The 27,585-nt window shown below is 40.9% G+C and overlaps 1 protein-coding gene across 1 annotated transcript in view; it reads right to left on the bottom strand.

The window, feature by feature from the left end:
• Positions 1 to 27,585, bottom strand: part of ARHGEF18 (Rho/Rac guanine nucleotide exchange factor 18) — a 794,779-nt gene that overhangs the window by 160,638 nt on the left and 606,556 nt on the right. The window contains exons 24-27 of the mRNA XM_053702932.1: positions 21,243 to 21,377; positions 14,628 to 14,713; positions 4,310 to 4,363; positions 4,174 to 4,221 (exon numbers count right to left, since the gene is read on the bottom strand). Of these exons, the coding sequence (XP_053558907.1) occupies positions 4,174 to 4,221; positions 4,310 to 4,363; positions 14,628 to 14,713; positions 21,243 to 21,377 (323 nt within the window). The remainder of the gene's footprint in view (positions 1 to 4,173; positions 4,222 to 4,309; positions 4,364 to 14,627; positions 14,714 to 21,242; positions 21,378 to 27,585) is intronic.

Genomic DNA, 27,585 nt, shown 5'->3' with positions numbered 1-27,585 from the left:
AATCGAGGAAGCATCGGGAAGGGTGGAAACACATAAGCTCTCCCGAAGGTCCAAGGTGCTGTCAAAGCATCTACCAGGGCCGCTCCCGGATCCCTGGATCTGGACCCGTAACGAGGAAGCTTGGCGTTCTGTCGAGACGCCATGAGATCTATTTCTGGTTTGCCCCAACGTCGAAGTATTTGGGCAAAGACCTCCGGATGAAGTTCCCACTCCCCCGGATGAAAAGTCTGACGACTTAAGAAATCCGCCTCCCAGTTCTCCACTCCCGGAATGTGGATTGCTGATAGGTGGCAAGAGTGAGACTCTGCCCAGCGAATTATCTTTGATACTTCCATCATCGCTAGGGAGCTTCTTGTCCCTCCTTGATGGTTGATGTAAGCTACAGTCGTGATGTTGTCCGACTGAAATCTGATGAACCCCCGAGTTGTTAATTGGGGCCAAGCCAGAAGGGCATTGAGAACTGCTCTCAATTCCAGAATGTTTATTGGCAGGAGACTCTCCTCCTGAGTCCATGATCCCTGAGCCTTCAGGGAATTCCAGACAGCGCCCCAACCTAGCAGGCTGGCGTCTGTTGTTACAATCGTCCATTCTGGCCTGCTGAATGGCATCCCCCTGGACAGATGTGGCCGAGAAAGCCACCACAGAAGAGAATTTCTGGTCTCTTGATCCAGATTCAGAGTAGGGGACAAATCTGAGTAATCCCCATTCCACTGACTTAGCATACACAATTGCAGCGGTCTGAGGTGTAAGCGTGCAAAGGGTACTATGTCCATTGCCGCTACCATTAAGCCGATCACCTCCATGCATTGAGCCACTGACGGGTGTTGAATGGAATGAAGGACACGGCAAGCGTTTTGAAGTTTTGTTAACCTGTCTTCTGTCAGGTAGATCTTCATTTCTACAGAATCTATAAGAGTCCCCAAGAAGGGAACTCTTGTGAGTGGAAAGAGAGAACTCTTCTTTTCGTTTACCTTCCACCCATGCGATCTTAGAAATGCCAGTACTAACTCTGTATGAGACTTGGCAGTTTGAAAGCTTGAAGCTTGTATCAGAATGTCGTCTAGGTATGGAGCTACCGAAATTCCTCGCGGTCTTAGCACCGCCAGAAGAGCCCCCAGAACCTTTGTGAAGATTCTTGGAGCCGTAGCCAACCCGAATGGAAGAGCTACAAACTGGTAGTGCCTGTCTAGGAAGGCAAACCTTAGATACTGGTAATGATCTCTGTGAATCGGAATGTGAAGGTAAGCATCCTTTAAATCCACTGTGGTCATGTACTGACCCCTTTGGATCATGGGTAGAATTGTCCGAATAGTTTCCATTTTGAACGATGGAACTCTTAGGAATTTGTTTAGGATCTTTAAATCCAAGATTGGTCTGAAGGTTCCTTCTTTCTTGGGAACCACAAACAGATTTGAGTAAAATCCCTGTCCGTGTTCCGACCGCGGAACCGGATGGATCACTCCCATTAGTAACAGATCTTGTACGCAGCGTAGAAACGCCTCCTTCTTTATTTGGTTTGTTGACAACCTTGACAGATGGAATCTCCCTTTTGGGGGAGAGGTTTTGAAATCCAGAAGATATCCCTGAGATATGATCTCGAGTGCCCAGGGATCCTGGACATCTCTTGCCCAAGCCTGGGCGAAGAGAGAAAGTCTGCCCCCCACTAGATCCGTTCCCGGATCGGGGGCCCTCAATTCATGCTGTCTTAGGGGCAGCAGCAGGTTTTCTGGCCTGCTTGCCCTTGTTCCAGGACTGGTTAGGTCTCCAGCCTTGTCTGTAACGAGCAACAGCTCCTTCCTGTTTTGGAGCAGAGGAAGTTGATGCTGCTCCTGCTTTGAAATTACGAAAGGAACGAAAATTACTGTCTAGCCCTAGGTTTGGCTCTGTCTTGAGGCAGGGCATGGCCTTTACCTCTTGTAATGTCAGCGATAATTTCTTTCAAACCGGGCCCGAATAAGGTCTGCCCTTTGAAAGGTATGTTAAGTAACTTAGATTTAGAAGTAACGTCAGCTGACCACGATTTTAGCCACAGTGCTCTGCGTGCCTGAATGGCGAAACCGGAATTCTTAGCCGTAAGTTTAGTTAAATGTACTACGGCATCTGAAACAAATGAATTAGCTAGCTTAATGGTTTTAAGCCTATTTGAAATTTCTTCGATAGTAATTGAGTCAAGAGTCTCTTCCAGGGACTCGGACCAAAAAGCGGCCGCGGCCGTGACAGATGCAATACATGCAAGGGGTTGTATACAGAATATAACGTTTTTTATCACAGTCAAGCACTATCTCACAGGTCTGCTGTGAGTGATTACCTCCCTCAAAATAACTTTTGACGACCCTTAAGCTCTGTAGAGACGAACCGGATCATGCAGGGAAGAAAAACAGACTTGTGACTGAATTCCTGATGCGTAGTAAAAGCGCCAAATTAAGCCCCTCCCCCTCACACACAACAGTGAGGGAGATCAGTAAACTGTCAAAAATTGAATAAAATGCCCGCCAAGTGGATAATTAGTGCCCAACACAATTTTTCACCCAGTACCTCAGAAAATTAAACGATTTAACATGCCAGCAAAACGTTTAACCTGATAATAAATTGTCACAGAAACCTACTGCTAGCCGTTCTCACTGCAATATGGGCTAAGGTTTATTCATACAGTATCATTCCAGTGAAGTGCCATTCCCCAGAATACTGAAGTGAAAATATACATACATGACAGCCTGATACCAGTTGCTACTACTGCATTTAAGGCTGAACTTACTTTATATAGGTATTTGCAGTATTTTCTAATCAATTCCATTCTCAGAAAATAATAAGCTGCTACATACCTCTTTGCAGGTGACCCTGCCTGCTGTCCCCTGATCTGAAGTATACCTCACCCCTCAGATGGCCGAGAACAGCAACATGATCTTAACTACTCCGGTTAAAATCATATAGAAACTCAGGTAGATTCTTCTTCAAATTCCCCCTGAGAATGAACAACACGCTCCGGTGCTGTTTTAAAATAACAAACTTTTGATTGAAGTCATAAAAACTAAGTAAAATCACCACAGTCCTCTCACACATCCTATCTATTAGTTGGGTGCAAGAGAATGACTGGGTGTGACGTAGAGGGGAGGAGCTATATAGCAGCTCTGCTGGGTGATCCTCTTGCACTTCCTGTTGGGGAGGAGTTAATATCCCAGAAGTAATGATGACCCGTGGACTGATCACACTTAACAGGAGAAAGAAAGGACCTTTGGAATGGAGTTTAGTGACCCAGGGGTGTCCAGTGTTTCTCAACCGCGGTCCACAAGTACCCCCAACAGGATCATAACAGGATAATAATCAGTTTATCAGTAGCCATGGTTACTAACCTGCTCTCACCCATCAGCTGATTATTTCACCTGTGCTCTAGTACAGCTAAAATGAAAATCTGGCCTGTTAGGGGTACTTGAGGACCATGGTTGAGAAACACTGGTCTACACCACTCCAGCAAACACTTTGCTTTGAGCATGTTGATTTGAAGCTTGTCTACAGCCGCTCTACAATAGAAACCCATTTCATGAATCTCTTAAAGTACAGTTCTTGTGCCAATGTTGCTTATAGAGGCAGTTTGGAACTCTGCAGTGAGTGATGCAACGGGTGATAAACGATTTTTATGTGCTATGCGCTTCAGCACACTGCAGTCCCACACGGTGAGTGTGTATGGTCTCTACCCCTTCATGGCTGGGCTGTTGTTGCTCTTAGGTGCTTCGACTTCAAAATAACAGCACTTACGGTTGACCAGGGCAGATCTAGTAAAGCAGAAATTTCACAAACTGACTTGAGGCGTCACTGAGTTCTTCAGTACGACACATTGTATTGCCAATGTTTGTCTATGGAGATTTCATGATTCTGAATTGGATTTTATGCAACTGTTAGTAATGGATGTGGCTGAAACAACTGAACTCCATCATTAATATGGGTATCAACTCACTAGGCTACAGAGTGAACCTTTAACTTACTCTTTATTCATGTAAACTATAGTTTTAGCATATTAAATATGGATCACAGAATTGTTGTTTGTTTGTTATTTGTCGTGTAAAAGGAATATAAAAACTGTAAAAAAAAAGAAGGTCTGAAATAATTTTATTATCAAGACTGACCAGAAAATGATAAATGTATATAATCAACTAATAGAATCCTAAGTGTACTAACCTGCAGGCTGTAGAGCAGCTGTAGTAACATCTGCATCCTGTATGCAGGCTAAGAAAAGATTGAAAGTGAGAATTCATTAGAATTTAGTTAAATTATATTAACTCATTAAAACACAGAATATTATCATGTATTTTACCTCATAATCCTGAATCACTGGAGTGTTATTAATATCCAGTCTTGATAATGCAAGCTGTAAAATGAAAGGAAGAGTTTTAATTAACAGTTGTAAAAGGCATAGTAAACCCAATTTTTTTCTTTCATGATTCAGATAGAGCAGGCAACTTTCTAATTTACTCATATTATCATTTTTTCTTTGTTCTCTTCCTATCTTTATTTGAAAAGCAAGAATGCAAGTTTAAATGTAACCAATCAGCCAGCACTATCCAGGGTGCTGAACCAAAAATGGTCTGGCTCTTTAGCTTAGATACCTGCTTTTTTTAAAGTAGTAGACAAAAATAGAATAATTATTTTTTAAAGCTGCAATAATAACATTTCTGCTGTGCTACTACAGAATAACATACCAGCCAAGTCTCAACATTTTAAAAACAAATTAACACACTTTCTTACAGCTATTGTTTTTCTGTACCCAAACTCCACCCACCATATGCCTTATTTGAAGGAGCTAATCTAGGCTTTAGTCTGAAGACATGGCTAGCCGCTCTCATAAACTTAAAGTAGGTTGTTCTGCAGCCAATTAGGTACGGATATGTAGCAGGGATAGTATTGAGAAGTCAGAAGGGTGCATTTCAAGTTCTGTGAATTAGAAAATTCTCAAACTTCAGAGATAAAGAATTATGGTCAATACATAGGTGTTTAACCTACACAAATGATAAACAAATGGTTAAAGCCAGCTCCAAAGAGGCAATACACTACTGTGGCGTTTTGCAATTCACAGCACACTAACAGGCTGTTTTTTTAGAATTACATTGGTTACTAAACGGCTGCTTATTTTACTTGTTCCCTAGTTCAGATATCCTGAAAATCTGTGCCCTGGGGAGTATAATTAAAAAACATTGCACTATGGAATGGGTTCAGCTCTGTTATAGTAGTATATTGCTGGTCTGGAGATAACCTAAACTTTGTGTTTAATTCTGTTGTAAAGGTTAAACACAGTTCTGTGTAATCAATGCCACAAAAAGAAAATGCTTTAATTCATTAAAGCATTTTCATGTTGTACCTTTTTTCCCTTTAATATAACTAGGCATATACCCATACAAGATGATACATCCTAGGACCTTGAAATGCACACTGTTATCTTTATCAAGGCTAACGCTGCTCCACATCTGTCCCTACTTGGCTTTAACTGATAACTGCAGAACAATTCACTTTATACTATCTTTATAACAGTGACTAGGCCTTGTTGCCCTGATTAGCTCCTCCTAATAAGGTAAATGGTAAGTGGGGTTTTGGCTTTTTAAAAATAATTGCAGTAAAAAAAGATGTTAATACAGACATACGTATGTATACATATATAGACATACAGCCATACCTCCTCAGAGATATTGCGGGTTCGGTTCCAGACCATCGCAATAAAGCGAATATAGAAATAAAGTGAGTCATTCTAATATTTTTGTTTCCCAGTGCATATAAAAGTTATATTTATACTATAATGTGCAGTAGCATTATGTCTAAAAAAATATGTACATACCTAACCATCATCTGAGCCTTCAGTGAGTCATAATATTTTTGTATATATAGGTGTGTGTATATATGTGTATTCCAGTGTATTTAAGTGTTTATATGTGTATATAAGTTGGGGAAAATGGTGGAGATAGATATGCTCGACACTGGGTTGCCGCAAACCTCAATTTGCAAAAAGAGCAATATCTGCGAAACTCAATAAAGTGAAGCGCAATAAAACAAGGTATGCCTGTATATATAAGTGCATCTGAGCCCTTTATAGTCAAGTAGCTGAAAACATGTAAAATCAAGTTTATGCAACATTCATATTTAATAAAGTGTTTAAAAAATTGAAGTCTATGGGTGAATACGTTTTATATTATATAAGTTTGGTTTCTTGTGCGAGTCAGGTTAGCGCCTGTGAAAAAAAAAATTCTTTCAACTTGTAATATGCATGCTACCCGAGCAGCACAAAAAGCTTACTTCTATTGAAGTTAATGCACAAGTATAGTTTGCTTATATTTTAATAACATTGTGCTGATTTACAGACTCCTAACCAAGCCCAAAGTATCAGATGCAGACAGGTCTACAGATTTGTTATGCTATTGTTTGTGTAATCCGTCTTTTCATATGCTGCTTTCCCAGCCCCTTTCACTAGGTGTCCGAGCCTAACATCATCAACAGTGACAAACTGGGAGCTTCTAAGTTAGTTTTTAAAAGGTTTTATACTGGATTTTTATATCAGTATCTGTGCATATTCTTCTTTATCCCCTTAATGACCACAGCACTTTTCCATTTTCTGTCCGTTTGGGACCAAGGCTATTTTTACATTTCTGCGGTGTTTGTGTTTAGCTGTAATTTTCCCCTTGCTCATTTAATGTACCCACACATATTATATACCGTTTTTCTCGCCATTAAATGGACTTTCAAAATATACCATTATTTTCCTCATATCTTATAATTTACTATAAATTTTTTTATAAAATATGAGGAAAAAATAGAAAAAAAACAGAATTTATGTTTACCTGATAAATTACTTTCTCCAACGGTGTGTCCGGTACACGGCGTCATCCTTACTTGTGGGATATTCTCTTCCCCAACAGGAAATGGCAAAGAGCCCAGCAAAGCTGGTCACATGATCCCTCCTAGGCTCCGCCTACCCCAGTCATTCGACCGACGTTAAGGAGGAATATTTGCATAGGAGAAACCATATGATACCGTGGTGACTGTAGTTAAAGAAAATAAAATATCAGACCTGATTATAAAACCAGGGCGGGCCGTGGACCGGACACACCGTTGGAGAAAGTAATTTATCAGGTAAACATAAATTCTGTTTTCTCCAACATAGGTGTGTCCGGTCCACGGCGTCATCCTTACTTGTGGGAACCAATACCAAAGCTTTAGGACACGGATGAAGGGAGGGAGCAAATCAGGTCACCTAAATGGAAGGCACCACGGCTTGCAAAACCTTTCTCCCAAAAATAGCCTCAGAAGAAGCAAAAGTATCAAACTTGTAAAATTTGGTAAAAGTGTGCAGTGAAGACCAAGTCGCTGCCCTACATATCTGATCAACAGAAGCCTCGTTCTTGAAGGCCCATGTGGAAGCCACAGCCCTAGTGGAATGAGCTGTGATTCTTTCAGGAGGCTGCCGTCCGGCAGTCTCGTAAGCCAATCTGATGATGCTTTTAATCCAAAAAGAGAGAGAGGTAGAAGTTGCTTTTTGACTTCTCCTTTTACCAGAATAAACAACAAACAAGGAAGATGTTTGTCTAAAATCCTTTGTAGCATCTAAATAGAATTTTAGAGCGCGAACAACATCCAAATTGTGCAACAAACGTTCCTTCTTCGAAACTGGTTTCGGACACAAAGAAGGCACGACTATCTCCTGGTTAATGTTTTTGTTAGAAACAACTTTTGGAAGAAAACCAGGTTTAGTACGTAAAACCACCTTATCTGCATGGAACACCAGATAAGGAGGAGAACACTGCAGAGCAGATAATTCTGAAACTCTTCTAGCAGAAGAAATTGCAACCAAAAACAAAACTTTCCAAGATAATAACTTAATATCAACGGAATGTAAGGGTTCAAACGGAACCCCCTGAAGAACTGAAAGAACTAAGTTGAGACTCCAAGGAGGAGTCAAAGGTTTGTAAACAGGCTTGATTCTAACCAGAGCCTGAACAAAGGCTTGAACATCTGGCACAGCTGCCAGCTTTTTGTGAAGTAACACAGACAAGGCAGAAATCTGTCCCTTCAAGGAACTTGCAGATAATCCTTTCTCCAATCCTTCTTGAAGAAAGGATAGAATCTTAGGAATTTTTACCTTGTCCCAAGGGAATCCTTTAGATTCACACCAACAGATATATTTTTTCCATATTTTGTGGTAAATTTTTCTAGTTACAGGCTTTCTGGCCTGAACAAGAGTATCAATAACAGAATCTGAGAACCCTCGTTTTGATAAGATCAAGCGTTCAATCTCCAAGCAGTCAGTTGGAGTGAGACCAGATTCGGATGTTCGAACGGACCTTGAACAAGAAGGTCTCGTCTCAAAGGTAGCTTCCATGGTGGAGCCGATGACATATTCACCAGATCTGCATACCAAGTCCTGCGTGGCCACGCAGGAGCTATCAAGATCACCGATGCCCTCTCCTGATTGATCCTGGCTACCAGCCTGGGGATGAGAGGAAACGGCGGGAATACATAAGCTAGTTTGAAGGTCCAAGGTGCTACTAGTGCATCTACTAGAGTCGCCTTGGGATCCCTGGATCTGGACCCGTAGCAAGGAACCTTGAAGTTCTGCCGAGAAGCCATCAGATCCATGTCTGGAATGCCCCACAGTTGAGGAATTTGGGCAAAGATTTCCGGATGGAGTTCCCACTCCCCCGGATGTAATGTCTGACGACTCAGAAAATCCGCTTCCCAATTTTCCACTCCTGGGATGTGGATTGCAGACAGGTGGCAGGAGTGAGTCTCCGCCCATTGAATGATTTTGGTCACTTCTTCCATCGCCAGGGAACTCCTTGTTCCCCCCTGATGGTTGATGTACGCAACAGTCGTCATGTTGTCTGATTGAAACCGTATGAACTTGGCCTTTGCTAGCTGAGGCCAAGCCTTGAGAGCATTGAATATCGCTCTCAGTTCCAGAATATTTATCGGTAGAAGAGATTCTTCCCGAGACCAAAGACCCTGAGCTTTCAGGGATCCCCAGACCGCGCCCCAGCCCATCAGACTGGCGTCGGTCGTGACAATGACCCACTCTGGTCTGCGGAAGGTCATCCCTTGTGACAGGTTGTCCAGGGACAGCCACCAACGGAGTGAGTCTCTGGTCCTCTGATTTACTTGTATCTTCGGAGACAAGTCTGTATAGTCCCCATTCCACTGACTGAGCATGCACAGTTGTAATGGTCTTAGATGAATGCGCGCAAAAGGAACTATGTCCATTGCCGCTACCATCAAACCTATTACTTCCATGCACTGCGCTATGGAAGGAAGAGGAACGGAATGAAGTGTTTGACAAGAGTTTAGAAGTTTTGTTTTTCTGACCTCTGTCAGAAAAATCCTCATTTCTAAGGAGTCTATTATTGTTCCCAAGAAGGGAACCCTTGTCGACGGAGATAGAGAACTCTTTTCCACGTTCACTTTCCATCCGTGAGATCTGAGAAAGGCCAGGACTATGTCCGTGTGAGCCTTTGCTTGAGGAAGGGACGACGTTTGAATCAGAATGTCGTCCAAGTAAGGTACTACTGCAATGCCCCTTGGTCTTAGCACCGCTAGAAGGGACCCTAGTACCTTTGTGAAAATCCTTGGAGCAGTGGCTAATCCGAAAGGAAGCGCCACGAACTGGTAATGCTTGTCCAGGAATGCGAACCTTAGGAACCGATGATGTTCCTTGTGGATAGGAATATGTAGATACGCATCCTTTAAATCCACCGTGGTCATGAATTGACCTTCCTGGATGGAAGGAAGAATTGTTCGAATGGTTTCCATTTTGAACGATGGAACCTTGAGAAACTTGTTTAAGATCTTGAGATCTAAGATTGGTCTGAACGTTCCCTCTTTTTTGGGAACTATGAACAGATTGGAGTAGAACCCCATCCCTTGTTCTCCTAATGGAACAGGATGAATCACTCCCATTTTCAACAGGTCTTCTACACAATGTAAGAATGCCTGTCTCTTTATGTGGTCTGAAGACAATTGAGACCTGTGGAACCTCCCCCTTGGGGGAAGCCCCTTGAATTCCAGAAGATAACCTTGGGAGACTATTTCTAGTGCCCAAGGATCCAGAACATCTCTTGCCCAAGCCTGAGCGAAGAGAGAGAGTCTGCCCCCCACCAGATCCGGTCCCGGATCGGGGGCCAACATTTCATGCTGTCTTGGTAGCAGTGGCAGGTTTCTTGGCCTGCTTTCCCTTGTTCCAGCCTTGCATTGGTCTCCAGGCTGGCTTGGCTTGAGAAGTATTACCCTCTTGCTTAGAGGACGTAGCACTTGGGGCTGGTCCGTTTCTACGAAAGGGACGAAAATTAGGTTTATTTTTGGCCTTGAAAGACCTATCCTGAGGAAGGGCGTGGCCCTTACCCCCAGTGATATCAGAGATAATCTCTTTCAAGTCAGGGCCAAACAGCGTTTTCCCCTTGAAAGGAATGTTAAGGAGTTTGTTCTTGGAAGACGCATCCGCTGACCAAGATTTCAACCAAAGCGCTCTACGCGCCACAATAGCAAACCCAGAATTCTTCGCCGCTAACCTAGCCAATTGCAAAGTGGCGTCTAGGGTGAAAGAATTAGCCAATTTGAGAGCACGGATTCTGTCCATAATCTCCTCATAAGGAGGAGAATCACTATCGATCGCCTTTACTAGCTCATCGAACCAGAAACACGCGGCTGTAGTGACAGGGACAATGCATGAAATTGGTTGTAGAAGGTAACCTTGCTGAACAAACATCTTTTTAAGCAAACCTTCTAATTTTTTATCCATAGGATCTTTGAAAGCACAACTATCTTCTATGGGTATAGTGGTGCGTTTGTTTAAAGTAGAAACCGCTCCCTCGACCTTGGGGACAGTCTGCCATAAGTCCTTTCTAGGGTCGACCATAGGAAACAATTTTTTAAATATGGGGGGAGGGACGAAAGGAATACCGGGCCTTTCCCATTCTTTATTTACAATGTCTGCCACCCGCTTGGGTATAGGAAAAGCTTCTGGGAGCCCCGGGACCTCTAGGAACTTGTCCATTTTACATAGTTTCTCTGGGATGATCAAATTCTCACAATCATCCAGAGTGGATAATACCTCCTTAAGCAGAGCGCGGAGATGTTCCAACTTAAATTTAAATGTAATCACATCGGGTTCAGCTTGTTGAGAAATTTTCCCTCAGACAAAACCTCCCTGGCCCCCTCAGACTGGTGTAGGGGCATTTCAGAACCATTATCATCAGCGTCCTCATGCTCTTCAGTATCTAAAACAGAGCAGTCGCGCTTACGCTGATAAGTGGGCATTTTGGCTAAAATGTTTTTGATAGAATTATCCATTACAGCCGTTAATTGTTGCATAGTAAGGAGTATTGGCGCGCTAGATGTACTAGGGGCCTCCTGAGTGGGCAAGACTCGTGTAGACGAAGGAGGGAATGATGCAGTACCATGCTTACTCCCCTCACTTGAGGAATCATCTTGGGCATCATTTTCAGTGTCACATAAATCACATTTATTTAAATGAGAAGGAACCTTGGCTTCCCCACATTCAGAACACAGTCTATCTGGTAGTTCAGACATGTTAAACAGGCATAAACTTGATAACAAAGTACAAAAAACGTTTTAAAATAAAACCGTTACTGTCACTTTAAATTTTAAACTGAACACACTTTATTACTGCAATTGCGAAAAAGTATGAAGGAATTGTTCAAAATTCACCAAAATTTCACCACAGTGTCTTAAAGCCTTAAAAGTATTGCACACCAAATTTGGAAGCTTTAACCCTTAAAATAACGGAACCGGAGCCGTTTTTAACTTTAACCCCTTTACAGTCCCTGGTATCTGCTTTGCTGAGACCCAACCAAGCCCAAAGGGGAATACGATACCAAATGACGCCTTCAGAAAGTCTTTTCTATGTATCAGAGCTCCTCACACATGCGACTGCATGTCATGCTTCTCAAAAACAAGTGCGCAATACCGGCGCGAAAATGAGGCTCTGCCTATGATTAGGGAAAGCCCCTAGAGAATAAGGTGTCTAAAACAGTGCCTGCCGATATTATTTAACAAAAATACCCAGATTAAATGATTCCTCAAGGCTAAATATGTGTAATATATGAATCGATTTAGCCCAGAAAATGTCTACAGTCTTAATAAGCCCTTGTGAAGCCCTTATTTACTGTCTGAATAAAAATGGCTTACCGGATCCCATAGGGAAAATGACAGCTTCCAGCATTACATCGTCTTGTTAGAATGTGTCATACCTCAAGCAGCAAAAGACTGCTCACTGTTCCCCCAACTGAAGTTAATTCCTCTCAACAGTCCTGTGTGGAACAGCCATGGATTTTAGTAACGGTTGCTAAAATCATTTTCCTCATACAAACAGAAATCTTCATCTCTTTTCTGTTTCAGAGTAAATAGTACATACCAGCACTATTTTAAAATAACAAACTCTTGATTGAATAATAAAAAACTACAGTTAAACACTAAAAAACTCTAAGCCATCTCCGTGGAGATGTTGCCTGTACAACGGCAAAGAGAATGACTGGGGTAGGCGGAGCCTAGGAGGGATCATGTGACCAGCTTTGCTGGGCTCTTTGCCATTTCCTGTTGGGGAAGAGAATATCCCACAAGTAAGGATGACGCCGTGGACCGGACACACCTATGTTGGAGAAACACACTTTTTCTAACTTTGACCCCCAAAATCTGTTATACATCTACAACCACCAAAAAACACCCATGCTAAATAGTTTCTAAATTTTGTCCCGAGTTTAGAAATACCCAATATTTACACATTCTTTGCTTTTTTTGCAATTTATGGAGCAATAAATACAAGTAGCACTTTGCTATTTCCAAACCACTTTTTTTCAAAATTAGCGCTAGTTACATTAGAACACTGATATCTTTCAGGAATCCCTGAATATCCCCTGACATGTATATATTTTTTTTTTAGAAGACATCCCAAAGTATTGATCTAGGCCCATTTTGGTATATTTCATGCCACCATTTCACCGCCAAATGCGATCAAATAAAAAAAAAGTTAACTTTTTCACAATTTTTTTCACAAACTTTAGGTTTCTCACTGAAATTATTTACAAAAAACTTATGCAATTATAGCATACATGGTTGTAAATGCTTCTCTGGGATCCCCTTTGTTTATAAATAGCAGACATATATGGCTTTGGTTTTGCTTTTTACTAATTAGAAGGCTGCTAAATGCGACTGCGCACCACACGTGTATTATGCCCAGCAGTGAAGGGGTTAATTAGGGAGCATGTAGGGAGCTTCTAGGGTTAATTTTAGCTTCAGTGTAGTGTAGTAGACAACCCCAAGTATTGATCTAGGCCCATTTTGGTATATTTCATGCCACCATTTCACCGCCAAATGCAATCAAATTAAAAAAAACGCTAAATTTTTCACAATTTTAGGTTTCTCACTGAAATTAATTACAAACAGCATGTGCAATTATGGCACAAATAGTTGTAAATGCTTCTCTGGGATCCCCTTTGTTCAGAAATAGCAGACATATATGACTTTGGCGTTGCTTTTTGGTAATTAGAAGGCCGCAAAGTGCTGCTGCGCATCACACATGTATTATGGCTAGCAGTCAAGGGGTTAATTAGGTAGTTTGTAGGGAGCTTGCGGGGTTAATTTTAGCTTTAGTGTAGAGATCAGCCTCCCACCTGACACATCAGACCTCCTGATATCTCCCAAACAGCTCCCTTCCCTCCCCCACCCCACAATTGTCCCCGCCATCTTAAGTACTGGCAGAAAGTCTGCCAGTACTAAAATAAAAGTTTAAAAAAAAAAAAAAAAAAAACATCTTTAGCATATTTACATATGCTACTTTGTAGGATCCCCCCTTAGCCCCCAACCTCCCTGATCCCCCCCCAAAACAGCTCTCTAAACCCCCCCTGCCTTATTGGGGGCCATCTTGGGTACTGGCAGCTGTCTGCCAGTACCCAGTTAACAATATTTTTTTCTCTTTTTTATTTTTTTTACATTTTTCTGTAGTGTAGCTTCCCCACGACCAACCCCTACCCCCACCCCCTCCCAGATCCCTTAGATTACTTTTTGGGGGCATTTATTCCCCCTCTTCCTCCCACTTACTACATGATTATTTCTGTAGTGTAAGCGGTTCCCTCCCGTGCACGCGCCCGCCCGCCGATCCCCCGTGCACGCGCGCGTGTCTGTGCGCGCCCCTGACTCTCCCGCCCCCGATCCCGCCCCCCTCTGTGTATCTGAAGCCATCAATGGCCGCCCACCCGCCTCCCACTGCAGCTCCCACCCACCAACGATTGCGGCCATCGATGTCCGGTGTAGAGAGGGCCACAGAGTGGCTCTCTCTGCACCGGAGGGGTACAAATTGTTATTGCAGGATGCCTCGATATTGAGGCATCCTGCAATAACTGGAAAGCAGCTGGAAGCGATGAGGATCGCTTCCAGCTGCTTTCCAAACCGAGGACGTACGCCATACGTCCTCAGGCGTTAACTGCCTTTTTTCTGAGGACGTATGGCGTACGTCCTCGGTCATTAAGGGGTTATAGTAGTGTCTATTACATGCAGTTAAATGAAAATTGGTGTACACTGTCCCTTTAATAAAATGTTTAACAACACAATGAGTTTCTCAGGCTATACATGTGCTCAATACCTACCTCACTTTGGTCGGATTCCTGGATTGGGTTTTCTGAAATGGATGAAGTGGTAGATCGATCTCTAACCTTCTGTCTGAAGCTGCCAGCTGCAGAGAAATATATGCATTCAAGACAAACACTAATTAATCTTTTGCTAGGTAAACTAAATAAAACAAAACAAAAAAGCACATCATTTTATTTGTCTTTTATCAACCTATTGTTGTCAAGATTGCTGCAGTAATCTCTATCAGTCACTGACTTGGTTGTGTACCAGCAGCTTCTCTGTAATATGCAATTGCACAATATATGTTTAGTGCCGATTACACCGGATAAAGGTAACTTAAAGTGATAGTAAATCCTAGAGTTTGTGAAACACTAGGATTTACCAGTGTAACAAATAAAGGGACTTTCATTCATGATGTATAAAATACTTAATTCTGAAAGCCCCTTTATTTGATAGCAGCGTTCGCTGCGCTGAGCTGCTAAAGGCAGCCCACGACAGAACACTATTTGGCTAAGAGGTGATGAACGCTGCTAACAAACGGCTAGATTACGAGTTTTGTGGTATGAGTAAAAAAAGGTGAACACAGAGGTATAGCGCTAATAGCTAAAAGAGAACTAGGCCACTCTAAAACAGTCACCCCAGGACTGTCACGAAAAAAATAAAATTAGGAGAAAAAAGAGGGCGCTAAAAGCTAAGTTCCCACCACACTTGGTCAAATAACAGGAAATGCAAATACAAAAATTGAAATGAATACCTTTACTCACAGTTAAATACAATGAATTGCAACAGTACACATTAAAATATGAATTATAAGATAGAAGGGACGTCTCCCTTTAAAAATTGGATTACCACCTTAAAAGTGTAAAAAATAAGGAGAAAATTTTTTTTTTGTTAAAATGTTGTAAAAAGATGCAGCAAGATTGTTACAATGTTAATATCGATCTTGAGTGAAATCTTCACAGTCTTTGTAATAAAGTTTCTTATGTTAGCTGATCGAAAAAAATGTTACAGTTCAGCAAATAGTGTCAGCGTGGGGTTAGTATAGTAGGATTTTCCATAAGAGTTAAACGATCATGTTGAACACCTTGTATCAGGTTATACTCACACTTTTCCAAATGACTGAAATAACGGTTTAATAGCTTCCACTTTTGGAGATTATCAGAAGTAAACAATATCTCCAAAGTGTTAGTAACTTTTCTTACTTGCTTGAGTCGGCTGAACCAGGTCAGCGTGATTGGAAACTGCTTTCTTTACTCCAAATATCCTATGCTTGAATCGGCTGAACCCGGTCAGCGTGATTGGAGACAGCTTGTTTTTTCAAACCTCTTATGTGTCAGATATTGCAGGATTCCAAGGGGATAACGAAAATCCACAGACCCGCACTTAGCGTGAATCACGCGCGGGCTACAGAGTAAAACTAGGTACCTAGATTTGAAAATAGAATAAAGTCTTTTGTTGGGAACAACACAAGTAGGTCTACGCGTTTCACCCGATAGGGCTTTTTCAAGATACTGGTTAGTTCCCGGGGCAAGGTTTAAATGATCATTGGATTGTGTTCATTGGTTGTGAGTCTTTCCAATTAAAGGTGGAATTTGATCAGGCTTATTTATACTTAAGGTGGTATATTATGTTCATTTGAATTGGGTCATCCATTCGTTCAATAAAAGCTGATACACATAATATTTATAGAAATTTATTGCGCTCAAACTTAGAGATATCGTGACACATGTTTGAATGCTCAGTTAAGGTGGTAAAACTCGATTAAGGTGGTAAAACCAAAAGTGGTATTTTATATTAAAAAATAAGTTTCATATATATTATGTACTAGTTGATTAAACTATTCATTCCAATAGATATGAAACTTATTTTTTAATATAAAATACCACTTTTGGTTTTACCACCTTAATCGAGTTTTACCACCTTAACTGAGCATTCAAACATATGTCACGATATCTCTAAGTTTGAGCGCAATAAATTTCTATAAATATTATGTGTATCAGCTTTTATTGAACGAATGGATGACCCAATTCAAATGAACATAATATACCACCTTAAGTATAAATAAGCCTGATCAAATTCCACCTTTAATTGGAAAGACTCACAACCAATGAACACAATCCAATGATCATTTAAACCTTGCCCCGGGAACTAACCAGTATCTTGAAAAAGCCCTATCGGGTGAAACGCGTAGACCTACTTGTGTTGTTCCCAACAAAAGACTTTATTCTATTTTCAAATCTAGGTACCTAGTTTTACTCTGTAGCCCGCGCGTGATTCACGCTAAGTGCGGGTCTGTGGATTTTCGTTATCCCCTTGGAATCCTGCAATATCTGACACATAAGAGGTTTGAAAAAACAAGCTGTCTCCAATCACGCTGACCGGGTTCAGCCGATTCAAGCATAGGATATTTGGAGTAAAGAAAGCAGTTTCCAATCACGCTGACCTGGTTCAGCCGACTCAAGCAAGTAAGAAAAGTTACTAACACTTTGGAGATATTGTTTACTTCTGATAATCTTCAAAAGTGGAAGCTATTAAACCGTTATTTCAGTCATTTGGAAAAGTGTGAGTATAACCTGATACAAGGTGTTCAACATGATCGTTTACCTCTTATGGAAAATCCTACTATACTAACCCCACACTGACACTATTTGCTGAACTGTAACATTTTTTTCGATCAGCTAACATAAGAAACTTTATTACAAAGACTGTGAAGATTTCACTCAAGATCGATATTAACATTGTAACAATCTTGCTGCATCTTTTTACAACGCTCAAACATTTTAACAAAAAAAAAATTTTCTCCTTATTTTTTACACTTTTAAGGTGGTAATCCAATTTTTAAAGGGAGACGTCCCTTCTATCTTATAATTCATATTTTAATGTGTACTGTTGTAATTCATTGTATTTAACTGTGAGTAAAGGTATTCATTTCAATTTTTGTATTTGCATTTCCTGTTATTTGACCAAGTGTGGTGGGAACTTAGCTTTTAGCGCCCTCTTTTTTCTCCTAATTGTATGAGTAAAAAAGCAGCATTAAGGCTCATAACGCTGCTTTTTCACTCCCACTGGTATTACAAGCCTTGCAGGTTTAGGGGCACCGCACACTTTTTTGGCCGTACCGCAAATTAACTTACGCAATTTGCGTAAAGTCTTTTTTCAATGGGACTTCCATAGCGCCGGTATTACAAGCTTTTTCTGGGAGGCCAAAAAGTGAGCGGTACAGCCCATCCCGCAAAATTCATAACGCAATCAGTAGTTATGAGTTTTACACTACAAAGCTGTAGCATAAAACTCATAACTAAAGTGCTAAAAAGTACACTAACACCCATAAACTACCTGTTAACTGCTAAACTGAGGCGCTGCTGCATCGCAAACACTAAAACAAAATTATTAACCCCTAATCTGCCGCTCCGGACATCGCCGCCACTATAATAAACATGTTAACCCCTAAACCGCCGCACTCCCGCATCACAAGCACTAGTTACTAATAGTTACATTGTAGCTAGCTTAGGGTTTATTTTTATTTTACAGGCAAGTTTGTATTTATTTTAACTAGGTAGAATAGTTACTAAATAGTTATTAACGATTTACTAACTACCTAGCTAAAATAAATACAAATTTACCTATAAAATAAAACCTAACCTGAGTTACACTAACACCTAACCTTACACTACAATTAAATAAATTACCTAAATTAAATACAATTACCTAAATTACAAAAAAAAACCCACTAAATTACACAAAATAAAAAAATTTTTTATCAGATATTTAAACTAATTACACCTAATCTAATAGCCCTATCAAAATAAAAAAGCCCCCCCCCCCCAAATAAAAAAAACCCCCTAGCCTACAATAAACTACTAATAGCCCTTAAAAGGGCCTTTTGTGGGGCATTGCCCCAAAGAAATCAGCTCTTTTACCTGTAAAAAAATACAAACAACCCTCCAACAGTAAAACCCACCACCCACACAACCAACCCCCCAAATAAAATCTTAACTAAAAAAACCTGAAAAATCGGAATTAAAGGTGAAAAAATACTATTGGCTGATGCAATTAGCCAACAGGATTGAGCTTCAATCCTATTGGCTGATCCAATGAGCCAATAGGATTGAGCTTGCATTCTATTGGCTTATTGGAGCAGCCAATAGAATACGAGCTCAATCCTATTGGCTGATTGGATCAGCCAATAGGATTTTTTCACCTTTAATTCCGATCGAAATTCAAGGGACGCCATCTTGGATGACGTCATTTAAAGGAACCTTCATTCGTCGTTAGCCGTGGAAAGAAGAGGATGCTCCGCGCCGGATGTCTTGAAGATGGAGTCGCTCCGCGCCGGATGGATGAAGATATAAGATGCCGTCTGGATGAAGACTTCTGGAGGACCACTTCTCCCGGCTTCGTTGAGGACTTCTTGTCGCTTCACTGAGGACTTCTCCCGGCTTCGTTGAGGATGGATGTCCGGTCTTCAAAACTGTAAGTGGATCTTCGGGGGTTAGTGTTAGGTTTTTTTTAAGGGTTTATTGGGTGGGATTTAGTTTTAGATTAGGCTTTGGGCAAGAGAAAAAGAGCTAAATGCCCTTTTAAGGGCAATGCTCATCCAAATGCCCTTTTCAGGGCAATGGGGAGCTTAGGTTTTTTTAGTTAGGGTTTTATTTGGGGGGTTGGTTGTGTGGGTGGTGGGTTTTACTGTTGGGGGGGGGTGTTTGTATTTTCTTTACAGGTAAAAGAACTGATTTCTTTGGGGCAATGCCCCACAAAAGGCCCTTTTAAGGGCTATTGGTAGTTTATTATAGGCTAGGGTTTTTTTTAATTTTGGGGAGGGGGGGTTATTTTGATAGGGCTATTAGATTAGGTGTAATTAGTTTAAATAGCTGATAATTTCTTTTTTTTTTATTTTGTGTAATTTAGGTAATTTATTTAATTGTAGTGTAAGGTTAGGTGTTAGTGTAACTCAGGTTAGGTTTTATTTACAGGTCAATTTGTATTTATTTTAGCTAGGTAGTTAGTAAATAGTTAATAACTATTTAGTAACTATTCTACCTAGTTAAAATAAATACAAACATGCCTGTAAAATAAAAATAAAACCTAAGCTAGATACAATGTAACTATTAGTTATATTGTAGCTAGCTTAGGGTTTATTTTACAGTTAAGTATTTAGTTTTAAATAGGAATTATTTAGGTAATGATAGTAAGTTTTATTTAGATTTATTTTAATTATATTTAAGTTGGGGGGCGTTAGGGTTAGACTTTAGGTTTAGGGGTTAATAATTTTAGTATAGTGGTGGCGACGTTGGGAGCGGCAAATTAGGGGTTAATAAATGTAGGTAGGTGCTGGTGATGTTAGGGGCGGCAGATTAGGGGTTAATATTTAACTAGTGTTTGCGAGGCGGGAGTGCGGTGGTTTAGGGGTTAATATGTTTATTATAGTGGCGGCTATGTCCGGAGCAGCAGATTAGGGGTTAATAAGTATACTGTAGGTGTCGGCAATGTCGGGGGTGGCAGATTAGGGGTTAATAAGTGTAAGATTAGGGGTGTTTAGACTCGGGGTTCATGTTAGGGTGTTAGGTGTAAACATAAAATTTGTTTCCCCATAGGAATCAATGGGGCTGCGTTACTGAGCTTTACACTGCTTTATTGCAGGTGTTAGACTTTTTTTCAGCGCTGGTAGTGGAGTGCGGTATGGAGCACAATTTTGCTCTACGCTCACTTCTTGCCTGATAACGCCGGGTTTATGAAAACCTGTAATACCAGCGCTGTAGGTAAGTGAGCGGTGACAATAACGTGCAAGTTAGCACCGCAACCCTCATAACGCAAAACTCGTAATCTAGTCGAAATAAAGGGGCTTTCAGAATTAAGAATTTTATACTTCGTGAATGAAAGTCCCCTTTATTTGTTACAATGGTAAATCCTAGCGTTTCACAAACGCTAGGATTTACCATCACTTTAAAGGAAAAGTAAAAACCTTTCTAAAAATACTTTAAATTATTTACTGTTTCCGCCTTTTCCTGTAATTTAAATCTAAAAATTGTAGGTTTTCGAAGTCTGAAAATTACAACTGCAGCATAGGTGTGTTCCAGGAATGTGAATGACTAGATATAGCAGGGATTAAACACATATTATATGATGTTAATTTAAAAATAAAATTCTGTAATGAAATAAAACATTTTATTTCTCAACTGATGTAGCCCTTTAAAAGGGACATGAAACCCACATTTTTTCTTTCATGGTTTAGACAGAGCTTAAAAAAAGTTTCTGATTTACTTATATTATCAAATTTGCTTTATTCTTATGCTATTCTTTGTTGAAGAGATACCCAGATAGGTAGCGTGCACATGCCTGGAGCACTATGTCACAGGAAGTAGTTCTCTTGCTAATGTATTACATTGTTGCAAAACTGCTGCCATATAGTGCTGCAAACACGTGTACACACCTGAAATTACTTTCTTGCTTTTCAACAAAGGATACTAAAAAAACGAAGACAATTTGATAAAAGAAGTACAATGGAAAGTTGTTTAAAATTGTATGCTCTATCTGAATCATGAAAGAAAAAATGTGGGCTTTCTGTCACTTTAATTACATAAATGTGTTACTACCTTTACAAGTGCACATTATGAACAAAATATCTCATTTACTTGTATGATTGGAATTGCTGTCATAACCTCCAAAAGTTTCTGACCGTCTAGGCAGGATCGAGTTCCCGGAGTTATCTTCCTCTAGGATATTCTGGATAGGGAGTTGTGAGAGTAACATATTATAAATGCTCTCCGCTGCAAATAAAATAAACATGGGTGGAATGCGTTAGTCTTTATCAGTACATAACAACAACAAATAAAAATCACTCTTACTACATAACCAGTGACTTCTGCACTTGGCCAATAAGGCTGTATTTGCTACTTTTACAGCATATCTTAAAGGGAGCTTATGCGTTTTGCTTTTAACTTTGAGATCAGTACGTCATGCCTATCTCAGAGCCTAGACATGATCTTTATTTTTTTAATTAATATATTTTTTTTAAACAAAGGAGAATAAGAGCTAAAGCAGAGCTTTTTTGTAATACAAAGTGTGTAACCACAGTCCCAAGCATTCTACTTAAAGGGATAGTCTAGTCAAAATTAAACTTTCATGATTCAGATAGGGTATGCAATTTTCCAATTGACTTTTATCATCAAATTTGCTTTGTTCTCTTGGTATTCTTTGTTGAAAGCTAAACCTAGGTAGACTTATATGCTAATTTATAAGCCGTTGAAGGCTGCCTCTCACCTCAGTGCATTTTTGACAGCTAGACAGCGCTAGCTAATGTGTTCCATATAGATAACATTATACTCAATCCCGTGGAGTACTTTATAAGTCAAGCACTGATTGGCTAAAATGCAAGCCTATCAGAAAAACTGAAGTAAGGAGACAGTCTGCAGAGGCTTAGATACAAGGTAATCACAGAGGTAAAAAAACCTAAATTTATGCTTACCTGATAAATGTATTTCTTTCCTGGCATGGAGAGTCCACGATTTCATTTGAATTACTAGTGGGATATTCAACACCTGGCCAGCAGGAGGAGGCAAAGAGCACCCCAGCAGAGCTGTTAAGTGTCACTTCCCTTACCCATAATCCCCAGTCATTCGGCCGAAGTTGAATCGTGTCGTGGACTCTCCATGCCAGGAAAGAAAGAAATTAATCAGGTAAGCATACAGTTTTTTGTTTTCTTTCCAATGGCATGGAGAATCCACAATTTCATTCCAATTAGTAGTGGGAACCAATACCCAAGCTAGAGGACACAGAATGAAAGGGAGGGAGAACAAGACAGGCGGACTTAAACAGAAGGCACCACCGCTTAAAGAACCTTTCTCCCAAAAGAAGCCTCAGCCAAGGCAAAAGTATAAAATTTGTAGAATTTGGAAAAAGTGTGCAATGAGGACCATGTGGCCGCCTTGCAGATTTGCTCCACAGAAGCTTCATTTCTGAAAGTCTAGGAAGAAGAGACAGCCCTAGTGGAACGAGTCTTAATTCTCTCAGGAGGCTGTTGTCCAGCTGTCTCATAAGCTAACTGGATAACACTTCTCAACCAGAGAGAAAGAGTAGTAGAAGTGGCCTTCTGACCTTTACGCTTACCAGAAAAACCAACGAACAGGGCAGATGATTGCCGAAAATATTTAGTAGCTTGAAGGTAAAATTTTAGCGCACACACAACATTCAGGTTATGCAAAAGACATTCCTTCAGAGAAGGAGGATTGGGACAAAGAGAAGGAACAACAATTTCCTGATTGATATTGCGATCCGATATCACCTTGGGAAGAAATCCCAACTTAGTAAGAAGGACTGCCTTATCTGCATGAAAATAAGATAAGGGGAATCACACTGCAGAGCCGAAAGCTTGGAAACTCTGCAAGCAGAAGAAATAGTGAGAAAAAACAACACCTTCCAAGATAACTGAACATCACCTGAATGCATTGGCTCAAACGGAGCCTGTTGCAAAACTTTAAGAACAAGATTAAGGTTCCAATGAGGAGCAACAGATTTAAATACAGGCCTGATTCAAACCAGGGCCTGAACAAAAGATTGAACATTTGGCAGATCTGCCAGACGTTTCTGCAAAAGAATAGATAGAGCAGATATCTGACCCTTCAGAGTGCTGACTGACAAGCCTTTCTCCAGGCCGTCCTGAAGAAAAGACAAAATCCAGGGTGGTATCCTTACCCTGCTCCAAGATAAACCCTTCGATTCACACCAATAAAGGTATTTACACCATACCTTTTGGTAAATCTTACGAGTGACAGGTTTACGAGCCTGGAGCATAGTATCAATGAACTTCTCAGAAAAACCACACCTAGCCAAGACTAGGCGTTCAATCTCCAAGCAGTCAGCTTCAGAGAATCTAGATTTGGGTGGAGGACGGGACCCTAAAGTAGAAGGTCCTTTCTCAGAGGCAACCTCCAAGGGGGGAGAGATGACATCTTCACCAGATCCGCGAACGAGATCCTGCAAGGCCAGGCAGGAGCTATTAGAATCACAGATGCACTCTCCTGCTTGATACGAGCAATGACTCAAGGAAGGAGAGCAAAACGGGTGAAACAGGTACGCCAGACTGAAATTCCAAGGCACCGCCAGAGCATCTATCAGAGCGGCTTATGGATCTCTTGATCTTTAACCGTACTTTGGAGGCTTGGCATCCTAGAGTTGAGAGATCTAACTCCAGAATTCCCCACCTGAGAGTTATCATTGTGAAAACCTTTGGGTGAAGAGCCCACTCTTCGGGATGAAAGGTCTGCCTGCTCAGAAAATCCACTTCCCAGTTGTCCACCCCTGCAATGTGGATGGCAGAGAGTAGACAATCGTGAGCCTCCGCCCACTGGAGAATACAAGTCACCTCCTTCATGGCTAATGAACTCCGAGTTCCTCCCTGGTGGTTGATGTATGCCACCGAAGTGATGTTGTCCGATTGAAATCTGATAAACCGGACCGAAGCTAGTTGAGCCAGACTGTTAAAGCATTGTAAATTGCTCTCAACTCTAGGATGTTTATGAGAAGAGAAGACTCCTCTCGAGTCCATAGACCCCGAGCCTTTAAGGAACCCAAAACTGCTCCCCAGACAGATGGTCCTGAGAAATCCACCAAGATAGAGAGTCTCTTGTTAGGGGATCCAGAGCTATCCTCTGCAATAGGTTCAAATAGTCTCCATTGCATTGTCTGAGCATGCATAACTGTAGGTGTCTCAGATGGAACCAAGCAAAAGGAATGATGTCCATGGAAGCAACCATCAGACCAATTACTTCCATACATTGAGCCACAGATGGACGTGGAGAGGACTGAAAAGCAAGAAGCAAATAGTTTGGATTTTCTGACCTCCATCAGAAAAAACTTCATGGACTGAGAATCTGTAATTGTTCCTAAGAAACACACCCTGGTGTCTGGCACCAGATAACTCTTCTCCAGATTCACTTTCCACCCGTGGGAACGTAGAATAGACAGCAACATCTCTGTTTGAGATCTTGCTAACTGAAAAGATGGTGCCTGAACCAAGATGTCGTCCAGGTATGGTGCCACCGCTATTCTTTGAGATCTGATCACTGCCAAAAGGGCACCTAGAATCTTTGTAAAGATTCGAGGAGCCGTAGCCAAGCCAAAAGGAAGGGCAACAAACTGGAAGTGTCTGTCCAGAAAGGCAAACCACAGGAATTGGCGATATTCCCTGGGAATGGGAACATGAAGATACGCGTCCTTCAGTTCTATGGTAGTCATGTACTGACCCTCATGAACCAAGGGAATAATGGAACAAATAGTCTCCATTTTGAAGGACGGAACCTTGAGGAATTTGTTGAGACACTTGAGGTCGAATATGGGTAATAAAGTTCCTTCTTTCTTGGGAACCACAAAGAGATTTGAACAAAATCCTTGACCTTGCTCCGTTATGGGAACTGGAACAATCACTCCCAGGGAAGATAGGTCCTTTACACAGTTTAAGAAGGCCTCTCTCTTCACCTGGTTTGCAGATAACCATGACAGGATAAATCTTCCCCTGTGGAGGCAAGACTTGAATTCTATCCTGTATCCCTATGATACCACTTCCACCACCCAAGGATCTTGGATATCGCAGATCCAAGCCTGACGAAAAAAGGAAGGTCTGCCCCTCACTTAATCCAGAACTGAATCGGGGCGGCCCCTTTATGCTGATTTATGCTTCCCCTTATTCTAAGACTGACTGGACCTCCATGAGGTCCTGGATTGCTCTGGCTTGGAAGATGAAGACTTTTGTCCCTTGAAGTTACGAAAGGAACGCAAATTAGAATTATGAAGACCCTTAGGTCTATTCTTCTTATCCTGAGGTAGGAAAGATCCCTTTCCACCAGGGATTTCAGAAATTATCTCGGCCAGACCAGGACCAAATAACGTCTTGCCTTTAAAAGGTAAAGACAGAAGTTTGGATTTGGATGTTACATCTGCAGACCAAGATTTTAACCACAGAGCTCTGCAAGCTAGATCTGCAAGGCTAGAAATCTTGGCTCCCAGTCTAACTACTTGCATGCTGGCATCACAGATAAAAGTATTAGTCAGCTTTAAAGCCTTGATCCTATCCTGGATCTCCTCTATAGTAGAGTCTTCTAAAATCAGGTCAGACAAGGCATCACACCAATAAGATGCTGCACCCGCAACCGTAGCAATACTAGCAACTGGTTGCCATTGTAACCCCTGATGAATATACATCTTTCATAAGTAAGCTTCCAGTTTCTTATCCATGGAGTACTTGAAAGAAGAGCTATCCTCAATAGGAATAGTAGTTCTCTTGACTAGGGTAGCGATAGCTCCCTCTACCTTGGGTAAATTGCGCCACGAGTCACGTACAGAGTCAGCAACAGGACAGGGGAAAAGGGAATCCCTGGCTTTTCCCATTCCTGAGCTATAATCTCCAACATACGGTCTGGAACTGGAAAAACTTCAACAGATGAAGGAATTACATTGAACACTCTGTTAAGATTATTAGACTTTTTTGGGGTATCAGCGACAGAGTCAGAGTCTTCCAAAGTAGCAAGGACCTCCTTCAAAAGTAACCGGAGGTGCTCCAGCTTAAACCTAAAATTCACCTCCTCTGAATCTGCAGTACTAGCCACTACAGTCTCAGAGTCAGATATCTCACCCTCACAAGCCACTGAGGTATCATCTTCATCAGACAACTGAGAGAGACTGACTAACGCAGCTTTAGTGGAGTCAGAACCCTTACTAACAGAAATATTTTTAGATTTCCTCTTTCGCTTACCAGCAACAGGGAACGCTGATAAAGCTGCAAAAACCACAGAAGTTATCTGCGCAGCAAAATCTCCTGGTAAATAAACACCCCCAGGAAGATGTTGAGAGGAACCGCAGGGCACTGCATGTGAAACTGCTAAAGCTTGAGAGGAAAGCTGAGGCATGGCACAGACAACATTATCCTGAGAGACAGATGTCTCTGAGAGGAAATCTTTATTTTCAGACAAAAGCATATTGTTTAAAGCAAAACTCCACTGGAGGAATAATTTGAGCCTCTAAGCAATATATATATATATATATATATATATATATATATATATATATATATGTATATATATATATATATATATATATATATATATACACACATACAGAAAAGTAGAATGCCACAGGGCAGTACACAAAGTGAACTAGATCCTAAGACAAGCAGCACTGCCAGATATGCGCTAGTAAGGAAAGAAAATCAGCAGCTGTTTAAAGAACCTATAGGTGAAACGAAAGTGGAACTCCCATTAACATCTATAGGTTAAAACATAAAAACAAAGGAAAAAACAGCGCTAAAAATTCTATACTAAATCGTGAAAAACAATCCATTCAGTCCAATATTCATAAACAATAGTTCATAGTAAATCCAAAAAGTTCAAAGGATGTGAAGATATTCCCCTTACCAGAAATTACCTCAATCTAATGAGGTAAGTTGCCCCATCTGTAAGGGAGAAAGACATCCAGCGATCTTGTTCCTTGTTTGAAATTGTATGCAGTGGTTATTATCTGGGGTATGTGCTCACAGATCGTCCTCCTTCCGTTCAGCAACAAGTGCTCAAAATCAATAATAGAAGGAAAGAACCAAAATAGTGTAATACTGTATTTATTAGAATAAAAGTATACACAAATAAAAAGTGTGCACTCACATTATATACCTTTAAACAATATGAGGTATGGATAAAGCGTAAAAACAATCTCCAAAAGCCGGTATCACAGGTTACAAAGTATGTCTTACAGAGATCCTGTGTTATATATTATGACATTATAGTGATCAACTAATTTAATAATTGGTGAAATCTGAGCCGGAGGGGGGGCGGGGCTGAGTCGGTCATACAAATTTTCAGGGCCGGTCTGATTTCCCAGTCTGGCCCAGAGACCCAGATCCGGAACGATATTTAAGACAGCAGCTGATATACAGCTCGTTAAACACTCCTCTCCAATGACGGCTTGCCGGCTAAGACACAATTCCGGATA

This window comes from Bombina bombina, chromosome 2, assembly GCF_027579735.1.
Source record: "Bombina bombina isolate aBomBom1 chromosome 2, aBomBom1.pri, whole genome shotgun sequence".
Taxonomy (NCBI): domain Eukaryota; kingdom Metazoa; phylum Chordata; class Amphibia; order Anura; family Bombinatoridae; genus Bombina; species Bombina bombina.
Note: the sequence above shows the minus strand (reverse complement) of the source record. Positions and strands in the feature narration are given on the sequence as shown.